Below are 22,560 nucleotides of genomic sequence, written 5' to 3' on the forward strand. Positions count from 1 at the left end.
CCTAACAATGGTATCACCATATGTTCTTGGATCGGAAATTCAGTAGTTTGTTGGTACTGCTTTCCTAGCACGGCGCCCATCGCATTAATCGTGTACATTTTTATAAGGCATACAATCTGTGCGATACGTGCGATTTCGGTTTTTAAAATCGTATGTATCGTATGAAAAACAGTAGTATAGTAAGGTACGATGCGTGCGATTCCATGACTGCGATGTATGCGTTTAAATCGATTGCCGTTGATAGTTTGGGGAGGCATTAACAATGGAAGTGGAGTTCACATTAGAAGCACCCAATTTGATGCATCAACACTTAAAAATCACATATCATCTCATTATAAACAACTAAATACAGTGTCATTTTAAATGCACCCCATTCTTAACACCACCCCCACTATGAACGCCACCCCGAAGCGTGGCGAGCGCCGGCGGTACGCGTCCTCCGACCTTTTCATACCCCCACTATCCACGTCGGCGTGGAGTTGATTTTATAAAGTGTGGCGAGCGTAGCGAGCCCGAAGCGTGGCGAGCGGACGCCACACTTTATAAAATCAACTCCACGCCGACGTGGATAGTGGGGGTATGAAAAGGTCGGAGGACGCGTACCACCGCCGCTCGCCACGCTTCGGGTTGGCGGTCATAGTGGGGGTGGTGTTAAGAATTGCTTCACATGGAATCACTTCACATACAACCGAAAGGAAACACATTTGATTCTATATCGTATAAGCACCACCACCATAGTAAAATAACATGAAAATCATATCACATTGCATGCCATGACATACCACTACTTATGATATGTGAAGGCATGTGATAGGATTTACAATGCCCAAGATAGAAAAATACTTTCATCGCATCAATCGTATGCATCTTATGACATTAAAACAGTACGACCGATGCGATACATGTGATAAAAATGGATACGATGAAAAATCACTGTAGTCGCATAAATTGTATACATCGCATGCATCTTATGGTGCAGAAACACATAAGATGCATGCGATGCTTGTGATTAAGGACCGATACATGCGATGCTTATCGTGGGCGCCGTGCTAGGAAAGCAGTACCGTTTGTTCATCTAACCAGGAGTTACTTAAACCCATATTGATAAGCTTATGAATCTCGTACCTATGTGTATGATCAAATTTTATGGTTTTTTTTTTTTAATCATCGTCTCAATGCTGCTTGTATGTAATGTATGTAAGAAAAATATACAAAATAGCACTGCTTGTTCCTAATAATTGATCTGACTATTCAATAAAGAAACTTTAAATGGATAAAATGGGCGAAATGTAATAGGGTGCGATTTTTTTGCTTTGCAGCGAATTCGCATTTGTAATGAGATGCGAATTTGCGGCAAAAAAGTGCGATTTCGGGCGATTTTTAGTCATGAAAATGTGCGCATTTTAAAACATGCGATTTTGTGTAAAAAAAAAAACGGGAAAAAAACGGCATGGAGTCCCCCCTCCTGAGCATAACCAGCCCCGGGCTGAAAGAGCCGGTCCTGGTTTCATAAAATCATAGGGACAAACAAGTTGGGGTTCCCTGGATTTTATAAAACCAGCACCAGGCTCAAGGGCCGGTCCTGGTTCCCAAAATATGGGGGACAAAATGACTAGGGGTCCCCCGTATTTAAAGAACCAGTACCGGGCCCAAGCAGCCAGCAGGGTAATGCCACAGCCGGGGGAAGACTTTTTATACAAGTCCCCCGGCCAAAGCATTCACCCCCTGACCGGTCAGCAGGGGTCTTGGGGGAGTGGAGACCCCTCCAAAGAAGGGGTCCCCCCCTCCAGAACTTACCTGCCCATGCTGAAGCCCGGGGCTGTCCTCGATGCCCCTGGGCGGTGGGCATCGAGCTGATGATTGTGTAAAAAAATAGAAAAACTATTCTGTATTGCTGTGGAACTATGAGTCCCATCAAGCCTGCACCACACTTGGAGAACCACAAGTCCCAGCATGTGGGGCATTAAAGGGCCCGCTTGCACTTGTAGTTCCACAGTAATAAAAATAGTCAAATAAACACAGACACAATAAAAATAAAACTTTAATACATCCAAAGCCCACACATACTGATACTTACCTATCTTGAGCCCGTCTGTAGGTCCCTGGGTCCGGTGCTCCTGGGTCCGGGCCTCCAGGGTCCGGGGTCCTGGTTCCGGGATGGTCCAGGCTCCAGGGCTGAGGAGTCTGGGGTCCTGGATCCGAAGAAATCCATGGGGGACCTGTGGAAGGAAATCCAACTCACCAAGCTCCTCCTGCAAAGATCTGTCCTCTTCGTTCCAAAGTAGCCCAGGTCTTCTGCCAAATGGGGGGATCCCCACTCCCCCAGGACCCCTGCCCATGCTGACCGGTCAGGGGGTGAATGCTTTGGCCGGGGGGACTTGTATAAAAAGTCTCCCCCGGCTGTGTCATTACCCTGCTGGATGGTTGGGCCCGGTGCTGGTTCTTGAAATACGGGGGACCCCTAGTAATTTTGTCCCCCGTATTTTGGGAACCAGGAGCGGGCCTTCAGCCTGGTGCTGGTTTTATAAATTCCAGGGAACCCAAACTTGTTTGTCCCTGTGATTTTATGAAACCAGGACCGGCTCTTTCAGCCCGGGACTGGTTATGCTCAGGAGGATGGACCCCACGCCGGTTTTTTTCGGAAACCCTTTTTTTGGACAGAACCATGCACAGATCACAATGATCTGTGCATGGTTCTGTCAAATTTGCCAGCCAGAACCTGGTCTAATTTTTTGGCGATTTTTGGTAACCTTTACCAAAAATCACACCCTATTACATGTGTGAGTTAGATGCTTTCCAATGGGAAAACATCTGGATGCGAATTGAAGTGTGACTAAAAAATCGCCACTTCAAAATGTGCGATCTCGCGGGCAAAAAGTGTGATTTTTTGCCACGAATCGCACCCTATAAAAAATATGGGATTTTCGGAAAATGACTGAAAACAGTCGTTTTTGCGAGAAAAATAAATAAATATGCACCCTATTACATTTCGCCCAATTAGTTATTTCTCTCCAAATTAAAGGATCTTTATTGAACAGTCATATCAATTATTGGGAACAAGCAGCGCTGTTTTGTATATTTTTCATGTTTAATCTTATCTACTGGAGAAACAGCACTCAGTGTATTAAAGCTGCAGCCTGGAACCAATTAATTGAATACAACAAGTGTATTGCCTGTTTAAAGTGGGACTTGTGCCCCCATTTCCCTTTTCTTCTTGTACAGTATGTAATAAGACTTTTAAGTTTGAGTATAGTAATAAATGTATCAATAAAACAATTATTAACTCTTGGATCAAACAAGCTCTTATGTATAAATGTTCCCACATTAGTACAGGTTACATTTTCAGACCTGAAATATTTCAGTTTTAAATTACTGCTAAAATTTGTATTGACCTATTTCTAGATAAAATGGTTTGTTTGATTGTCGTAACAAACGATAGCCCTTTGCAAAACACAGACATTTCGTAATTGGAAAGACTAAAAATGACTCTTTTATTGGCCTTGTATTTGCCCTTGTTTGACCCCTCTTATTGGATACCTCCCTCCTGCAGGACCTCAGTTTGAAGTTTTAAGCTGTGTACACACGGAGCAATATATCACTAAGCAATATATTGCTCAGTGTCCTATTTTCAAGCAATATATGCTCAGCAATATATTGCTCACTGTCTCCTTCTCATCAGCAACCAGAGATGATCACTGATGAGAAGGAGAAACAGCCAGGGAAAGCGCTGGTTGCAGGAGCATGCTCCTGCGACCAGCGACTATTGCAGGGCTGGCCACGGGAGCGCGTTCCCGGCGTTTTATCTCCCATAGCACATGAAATCACTAGCAATATGGTCGCTGAGCTGAGCGACCATATTGCTAGTGATATGTGCTAAATATCGCACCGTGTGTACACAGCTTTACATTTGTTGTGTGTGGAAACGGGTGTCTTTAAAAAAGACCTATTATAAAGAGATTTATCAAAATTACTATGCAATGTTTAAATCTAGATCTGCAAATTATATATTTGGGTGTTTTATCTTAGTGCTTTCATATGGTCTTTACCACTGGTATACCTTAAAGCTGTGTACACACAGCTGCGATAGGGGCTGATATCGCTGGGAATATGGTCGCTGGCGACCATATTGCCAGTGATGGGAGTGTGCCCCGGCAATAAATCGCCGGGTGAACGCTCTCCATTTCAGCCCTCTTCTAATCGCTGGCTCCTGCGAACTGCTGATTCCCTCTGGGGCTCCCCTGGCAGAGGTTTCCTTTCATCAGCGACCATCTCTGGTCGCTTGATGAAAAGGAGACCCTGAGCAATATATTGCTAGCAATATATTGCTGAGCAATATATTGCTGAGCAATATATCTCCCCGTGTGTACGTACCTTAAGACAATAGTTACCAAACTGTGTGACTTGGCACCCTGGGGTGCCTTAGTATGTTTGCAAGGGTGCCTCGGGCTAGGGGTCCACAACCAAAACAAAGCTATGTTCCCCACCACATAACTGAACCTTAGGGAGATAGTTAAGCTCAACTTACTTTATTTTTTTTATTTATCCAAGAAAATTTTTGACTAGGGGTGCCTTGAACAAATACTGATATTCTAGGGGGCCCTGGTCAAGAAAGTTTGGGAACCACTGCCTTTAGATCTTTATTACCCTCATAAACATTTAGATTTTTGCGAATGCCAGCTATTCGTTCGTAAAAGTTGTGATAGTTGCTTCTAGCTGTGTTAACCGTTCTATATATTAGTAGAAAAGAAGGCGATTAAAAGTTATGTTTGGTGGTCCAAAGCAATAGGCACCCATTAGAGTAATTAAATTGTTGCTCCGATTGCACGCTATTACTTTTTAAATGCCAAAAAGAATTGGTTTCAGCAGTGCAAACTGGCTAAGAACAACTAAAATAGTAGCTGAAATGCAAAAAAATCCTGTTTTGGTGCCCAAATGGGACACTTTTTTTCTCAGGAGGTGGCAAAGAGAAATGTCGGCTCTGCTGGTGATCGCGCCCAACAGGCATAACAAATGAATTGCTGCTGTTGGGCACCTAGACAACAAGATGCTCCAGCCTGTAATCTCACATAATTTGATTGCTTTCTCCAAAAAAAACAATGTCTCCATTGTTGTAAAACAAGCATCACCAGATCAAAGGAGCACTTATTCAATATGATGCACCATTAGTAAAATAATTCTTTGTTATTGTGACCTGAAGTGGATTGTTATTCAATTCTGATACCACGTGGTATATATCCCACTAGTGTCAAGTTCTAAAGATTCAATGTTCACCAATAGTATTTGTGAAATAACTTTCTCACTGCAGCCGTTTGGTGCAATCAGGATCTGCTGTAGCAGTGCAATGCATCTCAATCCTGTAAAAAATTTCAGAAACAAACTTGCATAGTAAACTCAAAATTTACTCAAAATATCAGAAAAATCTAATCCTGCTATGTGCATAGACTTCATAATAGAATCATAACTAAGAACCAATCACTGGCCTCGAACTCAGCTCTATCTAATACCCTTTCACATTGCAAAGCCAGAACTCTGCTCTGACCCGGGTCTGGCGCTTTCACATTAACACTTTCAGGTCCAACGTCTAGTCCAGCTCAACAGCCCTAGCACTAGTAGCAGATCCAATGGTGAGCCACTTTAAAATAAGAACATTTACATCATTCAACATTCAATGTAGAACTTTTTTAATAATAATAAAAAAAATTACATTTAAACAGACTGTTTGAATTGCTAAAGGTTAAATCCAGGTTGCCCATTATACAGAGGGCACCCCGATTTTGACCTTTCTTATGGTTGGTCGACTCCGGTTATAAGCTTTGGTGCTTTCACACCGCACCTTGACATAGGTTGACATGTCAACCACCCTGCAATAATTTGGGTCCGAGGTGCGGTGTGAAAGAGATATTATTGAAAAAGCTGGCTCTCACAACATCTTGCAGCTGTCCTGGGTGCTGGGAAAGTGCTGTAAATTCTGCATGCGTTTCACCACGGTTTATGCTTATTTGCTCAGAAGAAACAGCAGTAGTAAGCAACAGGATACACCACTTCACTATGTGTACAGACTGTATTGCTCACCAGTTATAACAGTATGGGAAATGCAATCTGGTTTAAAAAAAAAATAGAGCGCAAAACTGCTCCAAAATCCCTTAAATGCATTCAGGTGAAAGTAAAATAAAGGGAAAAGGGTGTGAAACATCCTTTTTTCACATTATTTTCAGTAAAAGTAATTTTAATAAACAGACCGCTAAGTGTAACTTGCAGGGACAGCAATAATGACAACCACTGTCATACCCCTTTGAGAGAGAAAAGTCTGAAAATCCCGGCAAATACACAACATTTCAAATACCGTGTCATTTTGCTGGGAGCAGCCTGACCCCCCTTCACACAGAAGAACAAATTATCGGGTTGAAAATTTCTACCCAGTAATTTGCTGAATAACACAGGTATTTCTTCTGTGTGAAACACGGGTCATAAAGCCCGGGTCCTCGACCCTGGTCAATTCCAGGGTCGGAGACACAGGATTGACGACAGGGGTGTGCACATTCACACAGAAAAAGGACCCGTGCTATTCACAAAATTACCGGGTAGAACTGCTTCACCCAGTAATTTCGTTTTCTTTCTGAAAGGGGTATTAGTTACTGATACCCCTTTCAGACAGAAAACAAAAATTGCCGGGTGAAGCAGTTCCACCCGGTAATTTTGTGAATTTACAGGGGTCCTTTTTCTGTGTGAAAGGGCACACCCGTGTCGTAAATTTTGTGTCTCCGACCATGGAATTGACCAGGGTCGAGGACACAGGATTTATGACGGGGGTTGACTTTTTCACACAGAAGAAATAGCCGTGTTATTCAGCAAATTACTGGGTAGAAATTTTCAACCCGGTAATTGGTTCTTCAGTGTGGGATTTTCAGACTTTTCTGTCTGAAAGGGGTATGACCCAGCAATTTTCGGGAGTTTTTCATGGACTCTTCCAGGAAATCAGCTGTGCACAGTCAGTTTCTGGAGTCTGAGCTGCACAGAGGCTTTTCGGAGTTTGGAACATAGGGGTCAATTCATAGATCCTATTGATAATAAGGAGGACCACAATCTGTGCTTATTCGCTTTCTGGAGATTTCTGGGAAACCTGCATTAGGCTATTAGTGCATAGCAACCCTGCATCAAATTATAAAGAAACTGCAGTTATGAGAAAAGAAAAATGTGAATGATAGTGTTTTTTAAACTCAATAAACTTGTGACAGGGCTGGTAACGAAAGCCAGCAGGAACTGCACACAAATAAAATGCAGAGTCTACATTTATTGGTCAATTGCAAACACATTATTGCATGTACACTGAGCATTGGCCTCATTGAAAACAGCCTGTACATAAAACCTTGAACACATAAAACCGGATTCTGCTTTATTTTTACACCGCAATATAGATATCAGTTTAAAGTACACACCCCACCCAAATCTAATGCAGGGTACACACAAGAACGACAAGGGCCCAATCCCATCAATCTAGATCCAATCCAGACCGACTTGATGTAGATTGTGCCCTTTTTTGCCTGTTCTGATCAGATCCCGGTCAGATGCACAGCCCCGCGGGTCGGTCGTTATTCAGATCCTTCCTGCAGCAGGTAGGATCTGAAAACGACCATACACCCGGGTGCGGGTCGCAACCGGAACCCACTCACGATGCACATCGTGAGCGGGTCGTGCACTCCGCAAGATCGTGAGCGGGTCACCCTGCTGTGTACCGGGCATAACTCTCTACACATGTTACATCAGCCGCACCTGCAGTGAGCATGGTTTTGTCCATTAGAGAGAGAATATCCTTTTGCGAGTGAACCAGAATCAGGCCCACAGACACACTGTAATATATATAGCTAATCAATCACCACTTTGCATTTGGTTATGGCCCTTACAAAAAATAGCATTGAACTTATAGCATAGTGCGGTGGTTCCTAAACTTTCTTGAAACAGGGCCCCCTGTCTAGAGTATCAGCATTTTTTTTAAGGCACCCCTAGTCAAAGTTTTTATTGATAAAAAATACTGAAAAAAAACTGACCACACTTTTTAATGATTGGTAGCCATCAGCACTGGTCTTACCTACCACTGTGAGCATAAACAGTTTGTCTTGGTCCTAGACCACCAACCCAAGGCACCCTAGCAAGTGTCCATAGGCACCCAGGTTCTTAAAGCTAGCCATACACTACTGCAGTGTATGGCCATCCAATCCCCAATAAAGCAGTCAGGGACCTTCCCGGACCGCAAGCGGTACTTTCACATGTGATGTATCGCAAACAACCCCCTGTTCCCCGCCACTGGGTGGGGTGGGGGGTTCCGACTAAGGTCTGATGCTCACGGGACCGCACACCGGACCCGATAGCATGTCATAAACATCTAATTTTCGATGACTACTCAGCCTGACCCATCAGCCCAAATCGCTGTAGTGTATGGGGCCTTTAGACACACAGTTTGGGAACCACTGGTGTAGTAGATCACCATTGTGATCCATCGCCACAGCTCATAGTTTATAACAATAATTTTATGCAATTTCAGCAACCTCAAGTCACCCAGGGGCAAATGTACAAAGCCTTAAGGAGTGATATCGTGGAGAGAGTTCATCTATAAACCAATCAGCTCCTAACATTTTTCAAATTCAGGGGTGGATTTATTATAGCAGTGCTAAGAGCGCCGCTATAACAGTTCCTGCTTCACCTCAGTAGCGAGGCAAAGCAGGAGGGGACACCGACAAGATCTACTAAGATCTTGCCGCCGAAGCGGGGGTGCGCTAACTCCCCCCTCCGGCGATGTCCCCACCAGCTGACAGCGCGTCAGTTAACACTGACGTGCTGTCTTCTTCCCCCCCGGCCAGCTGGACTGCGCATGCGCGGGATTTAGCTACTCACGCAAGATCCCAGCGCAGCTCAGAGCCAGCAGCAGGGACAGCGCTGTCCCTGCTGTAGGAATAGGGCATCGCCGCCTGCCGCTGTCGAAGTTGATAGCTGCAGGCGGCGGAACGGTCAGCGATGCTGACCGTTCATAAATCAGGCAGGAGCGCAGCACGAAATATCGTAGCTGTGCTATGCCTCCTGCCCCACACTGCCGCCGATAAAGTACCAGGCCAGCAGGTGTGATAGATCAGGGGAAGCGCTAAGGCAGGGATAGCGCATATTCCCCTGATCGTTAGTTAATAAATCTACCCCACAGCCTGTAAGATGGCAACTACAGTATAAGCTGTTTGGATGGTACTTTATCTCTCTTCACTGTATCGCTCTCCAAGGATTAGTACATTTCCCCCTGGAGTGGTCTAAGAATCTACACATGCATATTGCACATATACTGTACATGTATATAATACTCAAGGTAGCAAATTTAAAAAGGGTGACACCAATCAGGACACTCAATCAGAGAAGCAGATATCCTGATCTCAATTTCCATTCTAATGTGATAGGACACTATAAACGAGAGACAAGATCAGAACCTGGAGAGCATATCTGGCTGGCAGACGTGATGAGGAACACACTCACAGCACACACGCTGGCACTGTCTACACATGACAAAGCGCTGGCATAGTATGACCACAATACACACACATAGCATGTACTCACTCAGTAGCTGGGACACTCACAGCTCTCTGCCCTGGCTTAGCCTGACACATACACACAACACTTCCGGGATCCGGCCCCGCCTCCTCTCCTCAGTGCTCCCAGAAAAGACTGTGTCTTCGCCGAGAAAGACCCGCCCATAACATGTAACCCCTCCCACCATGCTATAAGTATAACCCTCCCTTCATTAGACCGTTCGGGGGGTGAAACAGAAGAATCCTGTAGAGGTATTGCGTATTCAGGTGTGATGCGGGAGGGTGTGCCGGTAGCACGCCGAGGGCGCAGCTCGTCACGGCTCAGCTGATGGGCGTACAGGATTCACGATTCCTGTTAGAATATCACCTGGATGCGGCAGCAGAGCAGATCCTGCTTTACATGATCCTAAACGTATACCCCTCAGGCACAACACAGGTCACGCAGCAGGGTCACTATGCCGCAGGGGCACTTGTTACATGGTATCTATTGCTCTACAGGAGCTTTATAATGTGCGGCAGAAGAACTACATTATAAGTGCACTTAAGTTATAAAATAAACTAAAGCTACAGGTAAAATCAGGGATCAGACTAGTAAGTAACTGACCGGTTTTTCCTTAAATACCATATTTAACTAAACTAACCTGCTGGGACAGACACGTGGAAAAACCTGTCCAAGGAATGGGAGATTTGCATGAACTGCGTTGCTGGTTGCTTTGCATACCTCCCAACATGACCCTCTCCAGAAGGGACACATTGCTCGGTTTCTGGAATTTTCCTTAATTTATGATTCCCATTACCTGTCCTGAAGTGCCTTTCTTATCAATTAACCTGTGTGAAACAGGTGATGGCAAACATTGGGGAGATTCTCTAAGTATCTCCGCCTCTCTTCGCATTTATAATTATCGCATATGTACTGCAGTAACATATGCGATAATTATAGCAAAGGACAGCTCTTGCGTTAAGTCATCGCTTCTCGGCCTTTTGGCTAAGATCAAGTGTAGTATCTGTTCTTATCATCCGCAGTTTCTTTCAGGCTAAAGGGCGTATCCAGGCATGCGACCGTAAGAGGAACCTCAGAAAACTGCAGCGTGAGCTCCAGTCCCTGGTGGACCTCCAGCGGTGCGGCTGGGACGTGAAGGACGACCTGGACGAGACCAAAAAGAGCCTGAAAAGGCACTTTGAGGAGGAGTCCAGACGCATCGTCTTCCGTTCCAAGGTGGAGAATCTGGAGAAGGGTGAGACGTGTTCTTCCTTCTTTTTCAGGAAACTCCACTCTGGCCATACGCCCCTGACAGAACTGCGTGATGAGAATGGCATCCCCAGACAGGGGAAGGAGGGCGTGATGAAGGTCGTTCGCGACTACTACAGCGACCTCTACTCCCCTAAGACTACAGACACAGATGAGGCGGATAAGTTCCTGTCAGGTATCACTAACACTATTGATCCTGCAGGTAAATCAGCCATGGATGCTCCCTTGGCGTTGGAGGAGGTGCTCTCTGCCGCTAAATCCTTTAGGCAGGGCAGGACTCCGGGCAGTGATGGTCTCCCAGCAGAGCTTTATGTTGCGCTGTGGGATCTCATTGGCCCGGACCTGCTCGAGCTGTACGAGGAGATGGTGGTGGAGGGCAAAATGCCTTCTTCGCTGAGGGAAGGAATGATCACGATCTTGTATAAGCGTAAGGGGGAGAGATGTGACCTGAAAAATTGGCGTCCCATCTCTCTTCTGAACGTGGACTACAAAATCCTCGCCAAGGTACTGGCCAACCGGCTGAAGGCTGTCATTGGGCAGATTGTTCATCCAGACCAAACCTGCGCCATCCCCGGCCGCAGAATCGCAGACAGCCTTGCCCTCCTCAGAGACACGGTCCATTACGTGAAAGACCGTAATGTGTGCACAGCCCTGATCAGTCTTGATCAGGAAAAGGCCTTTGACCGTGTCTCCCATGAGCTGATGGGCAAGGTACTGCGTAAATTTGGTCTTGGTGAGCTATTCTGTTCGTATGTTAACCTGATGTACCTTGACATTTACAGCTCTGTGTTGGTGAACGGCTGGAAGACTGACCCCTTTTCGGTTATGTCTGGGGTCAGACAAGGCTGCCCTCTTTCACCTCTTCTTTTTGTTTGTGTTATAGAGCTCTTCGCTGTATCCATCAGGCAAAATCAAGAGATCAGAGGGATCACCGCACCGGGTCCAGACCACCCAGAGGCCAAGTGTTCGCTGTACATGGACGACGTCACTGTGTTCTGCGCAGACCAGAGATCGGTGACGGCCCTCGTCCAGACCTGCGAAGACTTCGGCCGTGCTTCAGGAGCAAGGGTCAACCTTGGGAAGTCAGAGGCTATGCTCTTCGGAAAGTGGCACCTGTCGTCCTCCACTCCATTTCCATTCACGGTAAAGCCAGACCTCATCAAGATCCTTGGTGTCTGGTTCGGAGGAGATGGAGCGGCCCTGAAGTGCTGGGATGAAAGACTTGCGACAATGCGTCAAAAACTTGGATTGTGGAGTCTCAGAGACCTTACCATCGAAGGGAAAACACTTGTGCTGCGGAATGAGATTCTTCCTGTTCTTCAGTACACCGCCCAGGCCTGGCCACCTCTGGCGGCGATCTGCAAGGCCATCACACGGGCTGTGTTCCACTTCATCTGGGGCTCCAAAATGGACAGAGTCAAGCGGATTGTTATGTACAAAGATCCCCTCAAAGGTGGCAAAGGCATTCCAGACATTCCAACTATGCTGAGAGCCTTCTTTGCATGTAACTGTATCCGCAGAACTTTGATAGACAATTGTGCCGGCTCTGCGGGGAACTCCATGTCCCGCTTCTTCCTCCTACCAATGTGGAGGACCCTTAAATGGGACAAGTGGGACAGCTCCATCCCTTACAACTGGACTACTCCATGGTTCTACCTGGATGTGTCCAAGTTTGTGAGGGAGCACCAACTGGAGGGATTGAAACCTGACTTGTGGAAACCTAAAACTGTCCACAAGCTCATCAGAGCCAAAGACGTCATGGAACCGATTTCAGGGCTCCCTTCAGCAACTGCCAAGTTTGTCTGGGAGTATGTGGCCTCCAAAAGGCTCACAAATAGACACAAAGACTTGTCATGGATGGCCATTCAGGGGGGCTTGCCTCACCGGTCATTCATGCACTCCCGAAACTTGTGTAGGTATAGACATTGTCCCTGGTGCTTTGTGCATGAAGAAACCTCCATGCACATCTTCTGGGACTGCACCTACGCACAGTTGTTGTTGGATGCCCTAGAGACTGAATTCAAGGACTCCGTGCCCAGGAACTGTCTTTCATACCTTTCGGTATTGTATGGACTATTCCCGGGCACCCACACGTATGGGGCGACCCAGGAAGCCTGGCGCCTTATAAACTGTGTTAAGGACGCTTTGTGGTTTGCCAGAAATCGACTCATATTGAGGAGGGAGAGAATGTCCGTTCAGGACTGCCGCAGGCTGGTTCACAGCCTGCTCAGAGACTATTCCATTCAGGATAGCCCTGAGGAAGAAGAGGACTAAACCCCTTTTCTTCTGGTCCTTTCCCCTTGTTTGGACTGTTTTATAAGACTTTGGGACCGTGGCCCCTTCCCCCTCACTTCACAATGTCTGTTGTTTTGTTGATGTATTTCTATTTATTGCCCTCCCCTTATATATGTCTGTCTGGTCAATAAAGCTTCGGGCATGTGATTCCTCCTCCCCCACCCCCTACCCTCCACACCCATAGTCTTGTATACTGTTGTGTAAATGTTACCGTTAGAATGCATAGTGCATAGTATAGTCTATAGTGTGAGTTTATCTTGTACTGTATTTTATAATATGTACTATACTGTCTGCATGTGTACTGTGTTTTGGCTGTGCTGCGACACGGTATATGTGTGATATTTGTTATCGTCTGTTTTTTGCATTCTTTATGTACAATAAAGACCTGCTTTTTCAATCAAAAATCTGTTCTTATCAGTTCATTCTGAGAGGCAGCTCTGCTCCTTGTTTCTTGGACCGACAACGGTCCTTCTCAGGGCTACCGCTGCCAGGCCGAGAAGAGCGAATTGAGCGAAGACGTCGAGACTGCGAGGAGGAGAAGACATCGCTGAAGAGGGAGAAGCCGGAGAAGACTGAGGGTCAGACTTGCTCTGCTCTGCCCTCCGAAGCGACTGCCGACCCCTCCGCCTCTCGACGCCGAGGAAGAAGCTCCGCCCCCGACTGCGAGGAGAAGAGGATTTCACCTGAGGAGGGAGACAACGCACCCTAGCCACCTGGAAGAGGCAGACTTGTTTGCTCTGCCCTCTCGAAGCCTTGCAGCACTCCCGAGCTGCCTAGGAGGGTCAGACTTTTCTGCTCTGCCCTCTGAAGCCTCCACCGCTCCGGAGCCGCCGCCGAGGGTCAGACTTTCTGCTCTGCCCTCCGAAGCTCTGCAACGCTCCCCAGCCTCCGTGGAGGGTTAGACTTGCTTTGCTCTGCCCTCTGAAGCCGTGCATCGCTCTCTAGCCACCTTGGAGGGTTAGACTTGTGTTGCTCTGCCCTCTGAAGAGATCTCCTCCTTCCCCTCCTGCCGGGGTCCCGGAAAAGACCCTTTTGCCCCGAGAAGCCGGAAGGATGGCCACAGCCTCCGCTCCAGCCCCCCTCGCCGGGAAGAAGGGCAAGTCCCCAACCGAAACCCCAGCAAATGTGGCCGGCCCCAGCTCCTGCCCCCCTTCAGGGACACCACCAGTGGTGCCCGCCAGGGATGGCTCCAAGGCTACCCCAGCCCTGGAACCCTGGATGAGGCAAACCGTGGTGATGAAGCTGAAGGAGGTGGACGGACAGGTGCCGGACCTTTCGCTGGTGCAATTCGGCAAGATGATGGTCCTGGACCAAGGATTCTCGGCCCCCGAAGTCCTCAGCACCCAGACCTTCATCAAGGGGATCTTTTATGTCACCTTCGCCACCATTGCCATCTGCAAGAGGTATTGGGAGGCGGTGAAAGCGGCGAAGCCTGATTCCCCTCTCTCTCGCTTTGTGGGCAACTGCCCTATTCAAAGGGAGGAGAGGCGGGTGACGGTTTCAATGCGAAGTCCACATGTGCCTGCCAAAGACATCGTCACATTCCTGAACAGATCCTGCACGGTCATCAGGGACCCCACAAGGGTCCTGCTGAGCAACGGGCTCTGGGACGTAAAGTGGTCGGTGGTGGTCAGGCTCCACAAGGACACTTCGTGCCCAGACGGAGTCAAGCACCTCAAACAGTGCTTCTCCCTGTGGGGAACCGCTGGACTCATCTACTACGCGGATCAACCACGCACCTGTCGAAAGTGCAGTGGGAAAGACCACGTGGGAAGAGAGTGCAAGGTCTCGGCATGCAAGTTCTGTCACGTGGCCGGCCACGAGACAAAGGACTGCCCCACGAAGCTCGTCTGCAACCTGTGCGGCAAAGGAGACCACCTCTACAAGGCATGCCCTGACAGAGCGAGGTCCTACGCCGCAGCAGTGAAGGGAGCTACCCCCATGGTGCCTCCCCAGCCGGTACAGAAGCAGCCAAAGCCAAAGCCGCAGAAACAAGGTGGTAAGAAACCCTCCCCTGCCCCTGTCATCCCCACCCCTCCTCCCCTACCTCCCTCTGTGACAGCACCCCCCTCCACTGCTGCTCACCCCCCTCCCTCACCCTCCCGACCTCTTGCCCAACCCACCCCTCTTCCCTCCACCCCCTCTGCCCCTCCCCTCTCCGAGGAGGAGTTTCCACCCCTTGCCCCTGCAGGTCCGACTACGCTGAGACGGAAGAGGAAGGTGTTGGAGAGCCCAGCTGCCGACCCGGAAACTTCCAAAAAGGCAGCAGTTGAGTTGGTGGAACCACCCCAGCCCCCCCCCTCCCTCGAGGAGGAGATGGCGGCCTTGGTGGAATGTTACGACGAGTTTGGGGCGACTGAACTCGTCTGCGACAGCGACATCGACCAGCTGCTTGGCATTACGGAACCAACCCAGGAAGGAGATCCAGCTGCAGAGCCGGACGCTGCGCCCCCTGATGGGAGTGGTAACGTAAACGTATCGTAACCTAACCTGCCCTTTCTCTTAACAGATGGTAGCTTTTAATATTCTTACCATTAATGTGAGGAGCATTAAGGATAAGGCTAGGAGACAGTCTGTTTTTACTTTCCTTGACTATCAGAAATGTGATGTTTACATGTTGCAGGAATGCTCTCTCCCTTTCTCCAGGTCATACAAGCACCTGGCCCGGCAGTGGTCCCATGGCCCGTCCTACTGGTCCGGTGGAGGTGAGTGTAAGTCTGCAGGGGTAGCTATTCTGATCAGGGGGAGCCTCTTCACGCTGGATTCTGTTCAGGAGCTTGTCTGCGGCAGGTTACTTGTCGTAGACGGCTCCTGGGCAGGTGAGCCTATCAGGCTTATCTGCGTGTACGCTTCACCTATCAAGAATGAGCGTTTGGAATTATTCCAGACCCTGCGGACCCAGCTCGCCACCACCAGGGCTGTAGTGATGGCTGGAGACTTCAACTGCCCGATCGAAGGGGATGGACGAAGCACCTGCAACTCTGCGAAGCTGGACATTACGTCCAATCTGCTCCGGGAAATGGTGGCCGAAGCGTCACTGCGGGACGCTGTGGGCTCCATGGGGGGAGGCTCCGTGAATTTCACGTGGAGCCGCCCCGATGGCTCTGTGCGTTCCCGCATTGACTTCGTGTTCACCTCCCGGGCAGTGCAGCAGGTTAGGCATTCTATGGTTCCCTGCTTCTTCTCTGACCACAGGGCCATTCTCTTCCAAGGTATCCTGGGCCATGGTTTTCCATCTGGCCCAGGCTCCTGGAAGTTGAACTGTGCACTGCTGGAAAAGGAGGAGGTATTGGCTGAACTTAAGGATGCCTACATCACATGGAAAAATGACAAATGTTATTTTGACTGCATGTCTGACTGGTGGGAATATGCCAAATCTAACATCCGCAGTTTCTTTCAGGTCAAAGGGCGTATCCAGGCATGCGACCGTAAGAGGAACCTCAGAAATCTGCAGCGTGAGCTCCAGTCCCTGGTGGACCTCCATCGGTGCGGCTGGGACGTGAAGGACGACCTGGATGAGGCCAAAAAGAGCCTGAAAAGGCACTTTGAGGAGGAGTCCAGACGTATCGTCTTCCGTTCCAAGGTGGAGAATCTGGAGAAGGGTGAGAAGTGCTCTTCTTTCTTTTTCAGGAAACTCCACTCTGGCCACACGCCCCTGACCGAGCTGCGAGATGAGAATGGCATTCCCAGACAGGGGAAGGAGGGCGTGATGAAGGTCGTCCGCGACTACTACAGCGACCTCTACTCCCCTAAGACGACTGACAACGACATGGCCGACAAGTTCCTGTCAGGTATCACTAACCCTATTGATCCTGCAGGCAGATCGGCGCTGGACGCTCCCCTGACGCTGGAGGAGGTATTCTCTGCCACCAAATCCTTTAGGCAAGGCAGGACTCCAGGTAACGATGGTCTCCCAGCTGAGCTCTATGTAGCGCTGTGGGATCTAATCGGCCCGGACCTGCTCGAGCTGTATGAGGAGATGGTGGTGGAGGGAAAAATGCCTCCTTCGCTGAGGGAAGGGATGATCACGATCTTGTATAAGCGGAAGGGGGAGAGATGTGAGCTGAAAAATTGGAGGCCCATCTCCCTTCTGAACGTGGACTACAAGATCCTCGCCAAGGTACTGGCCAATAGGCTGAAGGCTGTCATCGGACAGATTGTTCATCCGGATCAGACCTGTGGTATACCTGGCCGCAGGATCGCAGACAGCCTTGCCCTCCTCAGGGACACGGTCCATTACGTGAAAGATCGTAATGTGCGCACGGCCCTGATCAGTCTTGATCAGGAAAAGGCCTTTGACCGTGTCTCTCATGAGCTGATGGGTAAGGTGCTGCGAAAATTTGGTCTTGGTGAATTGTTTTGTTCGTATGTTAACCTTATGTACCTTGATATCCACAGCACGGTGTTGGTGAACGGCTGGAAGACTGACCCCTTCCCTGTCCTCTCTGGGGTCAGACAAGGCTGCCCTCTTTCACCTCTTCTTTTTGTTTGTGTTATAGAGCTCCTGGCCCTATCCATCAGACAGAATCCAGAGATTAGAGGGATCACCGCACCAGGTCCAGACCACCCAGTGGCCAAGTGCTCGCTGTACATGGACGATGTCACTGTCTTCTGCGCGGATCAACGCTCGGTGGCAGCACTCGTCCAGACCTGTGAGGACTTCGGCCGTGCTTCGGGGGCAAAAGTCAACTGCGGGAAGTCAGAGGCCATGCTCTTCGGAAAGTGGCACCTGTCGTCCTCGGCTCCTTTCCCATTTACCGTCAAACCGGACCTCATCAAAATTCTGGGGGTCTGGTTCGGTGATGATGGAGCCGCCCGGAAGTGCTGGGATGAGAAACTTGCAACAGTAAGACAGAAAATTGGACTGTGGAGCCTCAGAGACCTTTCCATCGAAGGGAAAGCCCTTGTGCTGCGGAACGAGATTCTTCCCGTCCTGCAGTACACAGCCCAGGCCTGGCCGCCGCCCACTGCGGTCTGCAAGGCCATTACCCGGGCCACTTTCCACTTCATCTGGGGCTCCAAAATGGACAGAGTGAAGCGGAGCATTATGTACAAGGATCCCCTCAAAGGTGGCAAAGGCATTCCAGACATTCCAACTATGCTGAGAGCCTTCTTTGTATGTACTTGCATCCGCAGAACTTTGATTGAAAATTGTGCCGGCTCTGCAGGGAACTCCATGTCCCGCTTCTTCCTCCTGCCTTTGTGGAGGACCCTTAAATGGGACAAGTGGGACAGCTCCATCCCTTACAACTGGACCACTCCGTGGTTTTACCTGGACGTGTCCAAGTTTGTGAGGGAACACCAACTGGAGGGATTGAAACCCGACTTGTGGAAGCCAAAAACTGTCCACAAGCTCATCAGAGCCAAAGACACTATGGAATCGATCCCAGGGCTCCCGGCGGCAACTGTTAAGTTTGTCTGGGAGTACGTGGCATCCAAGAGACTGAGTAATAGACATAAAGACCTGTCATGGATGGCCATCCAGGGGGGTTTGCCTCACCGGTCATTCATGCACTCCCGAAACTTGTGTAGGTACAGACATTGTCCCTGGTGCCTCGTTCGCGAGGAAACATCTATGCACCTCTTCTGGGACTGCACCTATGCCCAGTTGCTGCTGGATGCCCTAGAGACTGAGTTTAAGGACTGTGTGCCCAGGAGCCACCTATCGTACCATTCGGTGCTTTATGGACTGTTCCCCGGCACACACACTGTTGGGGCGACCCAGGAGGCCTGGCGCCTTATAAACTGTTTTAAGGACGCTGTGTGGTTTGCCAGGAATCGCCTCATTTTGAGGAGGGAGAGGATGTCCGTGCAGGACTGCCGCAGGCTGATCCACAGCCTGCTCAGAGACTACTCCATCCGGGATAGCCCTGAGGAAGAAGAGGACTAACCCCCCCTTCTTCTGGCCCTTTCCCCATTGAACTGAGTGATAAGAACTGTGACGTGGCCCCACTCCCCCATTTCACGATGTCTGTTGTTTTATTGATGTCCTGTCTATTTATTGCCCTCCCCTTATATGTGTCTGTCTGGTCAATAAAGCTTCGGGCAATGTGACTCCCCCTCCCTCACCCCCCTCCCCTCCACCCATAGTCTTATCCATAGTCAATGATTGTTTAAGGTTAGAATGCATAGTGCATAACATGTCTTACGGTATTTGATTTCTTATGCTGTATTTCATGAAATGTACTATACAGTCTTGCATGTGTGCTGTGTTTTGGCTGTGCTGCGACACAGTATATATGCCTAAATGTTACCGTCTGTTTTTTGCTTTCTTTATGTACAATAAAGATTTGCCTTTTCAATCAAAAAATCTGTTCTTATCAGTTTATTCTGAGAGGCAGCTCTGCTCCTTGTTTCTTGGACCGACAACGGTCCTTCTCAGGGCTACCGCTGCCAGGCCGAGAGGAGCGAATTGAGCGAAGACGTCGAGACTGCGAGGAGGAGAAGACATCGCTGAAGAGGGAGAAGCCGGAGAAGACTGAGGGTCAGACTTGCTCTGCTCTGCCCTCCGAAGCGACTGCCGACCCCTCCGCCTCTCGACGCCGAGGAAGAAGCTCCGCCCCCGACTGCGAGGAGAAGAGGATTTCGCCTGAGGAGGGAGATCAACGCACCCTAGCCACCTGGGAGAGGCAGACTTGTTTGCTCTGCCCTCTCGAAGCCTTGCAGCACTCCTGAGCTGCCTAGGAGGGTCAGACTTTTCTGCTCTGCCCTCTGAAGCCTCCACCGCTCCGGAGCCGCCGCCGAGGGTCAGACTTTCTGCTCTGCCCTCCGAAGCTCTGCAACGCTCCCCAGCCTCCGTGGAGGGTTAGACTTGCTTTGCTCTGCCCTCTGAAGCCGTGCATCGCTCTCTAGCCACCTTGGAGGGTTAGACTTGTGTTGCTCTGCCCTCTGAAGAGATTTCCTCCTTCCCCTCCTGCCGGGGTCCCGGAAAAGACCCTTTTGCCCCGAGAAGCCGGAAGGATGGCCACAGCCTCCGCTCCAGCCCCCCTCGCCGGGAAGAAGGGCAAGTCCCCGGCCGAAACCCCAGCAAATGTGGCCGGCCCCAGCTCCTGCCCCCCTTCAGGGACACCACCAGCGGTGCCCGCCAGGGATGGCTCTAAGGCTACCCCAGCCCTGGAACCCTGGATGAGGCAAACCGTGGTGATGAAGCTGAAGGAGGTGGACGGACGGGTGCCGGACCTTTCGCTGGTGCAATTCGGCAAGATGATGGTCCTGGACCCAAGGATTCTCGGCCCCCGAAGTCCTCAGCACCCAGACCTTCATCAAGGGGATCTTTTACGTCACCTTCGCCACCATTGCCATCTGCAAGAGGTATTGGGAGGCGGTGAAAGCGGCGAAGCCTGATTCCCCTCTCTCTCGCTTTGTGGGCAACTGCCCTATTCAAAGAGAGGAGAGGCGGTTGATGGTTTCAATGCGAAGTCCACATGTGCCTGCCAAAGACATCGTCACGTTCCTGAGCAGATCCTGCACGGTCATCAGGGACCCCACAAGGGTCCTGCTGAGCAACGGGCTCTGGGACGGAAAGTGGTCGGTGGTGGTCAGGCTCCACAAGGACACTTCGTGCCCAGACGGAGTCAAGCACCTCAAACAGTGCTTCTCCCTGGGGGGAACCGCTGGACTCATCTACTACGCGGATCAACCACGCACCTGTCGAAAGTGCAGTGGGAAAGACCACGTGGGAAGAGAGTGCAAGGTCTCGGCATGCAAGTTCTGTCACGTGGCCGGCCACGAGACAAAGGACTGCCCCACGAAGCTCGTCTGCAACCTGTGCGGCAAAGGAGACCACCTCTACAAGGCATGCCCTGACAGAGCGAGGTCCTACGCCGCAGCAGTGAAGGGAGTTACCCCCATGGTGCCTCCCCAGCCGGTACAGAAGCAGCCAAAGCCGAAGCCGCAGAAACAAGGTGGTAAGAAACCCTCCCCTGTCATCCCCACCCCTCCTCCCCTACCTCCCTCTGTGACAGCACCCCCCTCCACTGCTGCTCACCCCCCTCCCTCACCCTCCCGACCCCTTGCCCAACCCACCCCTCTTCCCTCCACCCCCTCTGCCCCTCCCCTCTCCGAGGAGGAGTTTCCACCCCTTGCCCCTGCAGGTCCGACTACGCTGAGACGGAAGAGGAAGGTGTTGGAGAGCCCCGCTGCCGACCCGGAAACTTCCAAAAAGGCAGCAGTTGAGTTGGTGGAACCACCCCAGCCCGCCCCCTCCCTCGAGGAGGAGATGGCGGCCTTGGTGGAATGTTACGACGAGTTTGGGGCGACTGAACTCGTCTGCGACAGCGACATCGACCAGCTGCTTGGCATTACGGAACCAACCCATGAAGGAGATCCAGCTGCAGAGCCGGACGCTGCGCCCCCTGATGGGAGTGGTAACGTAAACGTATCGTAACCTAACCCGCCCTTTCTCTTAACAGATGGTAGCTTTTAATATTCTTACCATTAATGTGAGGAGCATTAAGGATAAGGCTAGGAGACAGTCTGTTTTTACTTTCCTTGACTTTCAGAAATGTGATGTATACATGTTGCAGGAATGCTCTCTCTCTTTCTCCAGGTCCTACAAGCACCTGGCCCGGCAGTGGTCCCATGGCCCGTCCTACTGGTCCGGTGGAGGTGAGTGTAAGTCTGCAGGGGTAGCCATTCTGATCAGGGGGAGCCTCTTCACGCTGGATTCTGTTCAGGAGCTTGTCTGCGGCAGACTTATTGTCGTAGACGGCTCCTGGGCAGGTGAGCCCATCAGGCTTATCTGCGTGTACGCTTCACCTATCAAGAATGAGCGTTTGGAATTATTCCAGACCCTGCGGACCCAGCTCGCCACCACCAGGGCTGTAGTGATGGCTGGAGACTTCAACTGCCCGATCGAAGGGGATGGACGAAGCACCTGCAACTCTGCGAAGTTGGACATCACGTCCAATCTGCTCCGGGAAATGGTGGCCGAAGCGTCACTGCGGGACGCTGTGGGCTCCATGGGGGCAGGCTCCGTGAATTTCACGTGGAGCCGCCCCGATGGCTCTGTGCGTTCCCGCATTGACTTTGTGTTCACCTCCCGGGCAGTGCAGCAGGTTAGGCATTCTTTGGTTCCCTGCTTCTTCTCTGACCACAGGGCCATTCTCTTCCAGGGTATCCTGGGCCATGGTTTTCCACCTGGCCCAGGCTCCTGGAAGTTGAACTGTGCACTGCTGGAAAAGGAGGAGGTATTGGCTGAGCTTAAGGATGCCTACATCACATGGAAAAATGACAAATGTTATGTTGACTGTATGTCTGACTGGTGGGAATATGCCAAATCTAACATCCGCAGTTTCTTTCAGGTCAAAGGGCGTATCCAGGCATGCGACCGTAAGAGGAACCTCAGAAATCTGCAGCGAGAGCTCCAGTCCCTGGTGGACCTCCAGCGGTGCGGCTGGGACGTGAAGGACGACCTGGATGAGACCAAAAAGAGCCTGAAAAGGCACTTTGAGG

The 22,560-nt window shown here is 50.0% G+C and overlaps 3 protein-coding genes and 1 pseudogene across 4 annotated transcripts in view; 3 read left to right on the forward strand and 1 right to left on the reverse strand.

The window, feature by feature from the left end:
- The window catches only part of SLC35A3 (solute carrier family 35 member A3), a 50,500-nt gene extending 40,761 nt beyond the window's left edge, over positions 1-9,739 (reverse strand). Inside the window, exon 1 of one of the 2 annotated variants that reach the window (XM_083156949.1) lies at positions 9,592-9,739. Coding sequence is in view for 1 of the 2 variants with exons in the window: in XM_083156948.1 (XP_083013074.1) it covers positions 9,612-9,641 (30 nt within the window). In the remaining variant the exon portion in view is untranslated. The remainder of the gene's footprint in view (positions 1-9,591) is intronic. The other variant, XM_083156948.1, reaches the window with a different exon arrangement.
- Positions 9,740-10,528: 789 nt separating this feature from the next.
- Positions 10,529-10,639, forward strand: LOC146029961 (U2 spliceosomal RNA; annotated as a pseudogene).
- Positions 10,640-14,160: 3,521 nt separating this feature from the next.
- Positions 14,161-15,591, forward strand: LOC146026350 (uncharacterized). Its single transcript, XM_083156950.1, has one exon. It carries the CDS (start codon positions 14,161-14,163, stop codon positions 15,589-15,591), a length of 1,431 nt encoding a protein of 476 aa, XP_083013076.1.
- Positions 15,592-19,564: 3,973 nt separating this feature from the next.
- Positions 19,565-21,493, forward strand: LOC146026351 (uncharacterized). Its single transcript, XM_083156951.1, has one exon. It carries the CDS (start codon positions 20,510-20,512, stop codon positions 21,491-21,493), a length of 984 nt encoding a protein of 327 aa, XP_083013077.1. The 5' UTR covers positions 19,565-20,509.
- The last annotated feature ends 1,067 nt before the right edge of the window (positions 21,494-22,560 follow it).

The sequence above is a fragment of the Crinia signifera genome, chromosome 8 (genome assembly GCF_055691185.1).
Source record: "Crinia signifera chromosome 8, ASM5569118v1, whole genome shotgun sequence".
Classification (NCBI taxonomy): domain Eukaryota; kingdom Metazoa; phylum Chordata; class Amphibia; order Anura; family Myobatrachidae; genus Crinia; species Crinia signifera.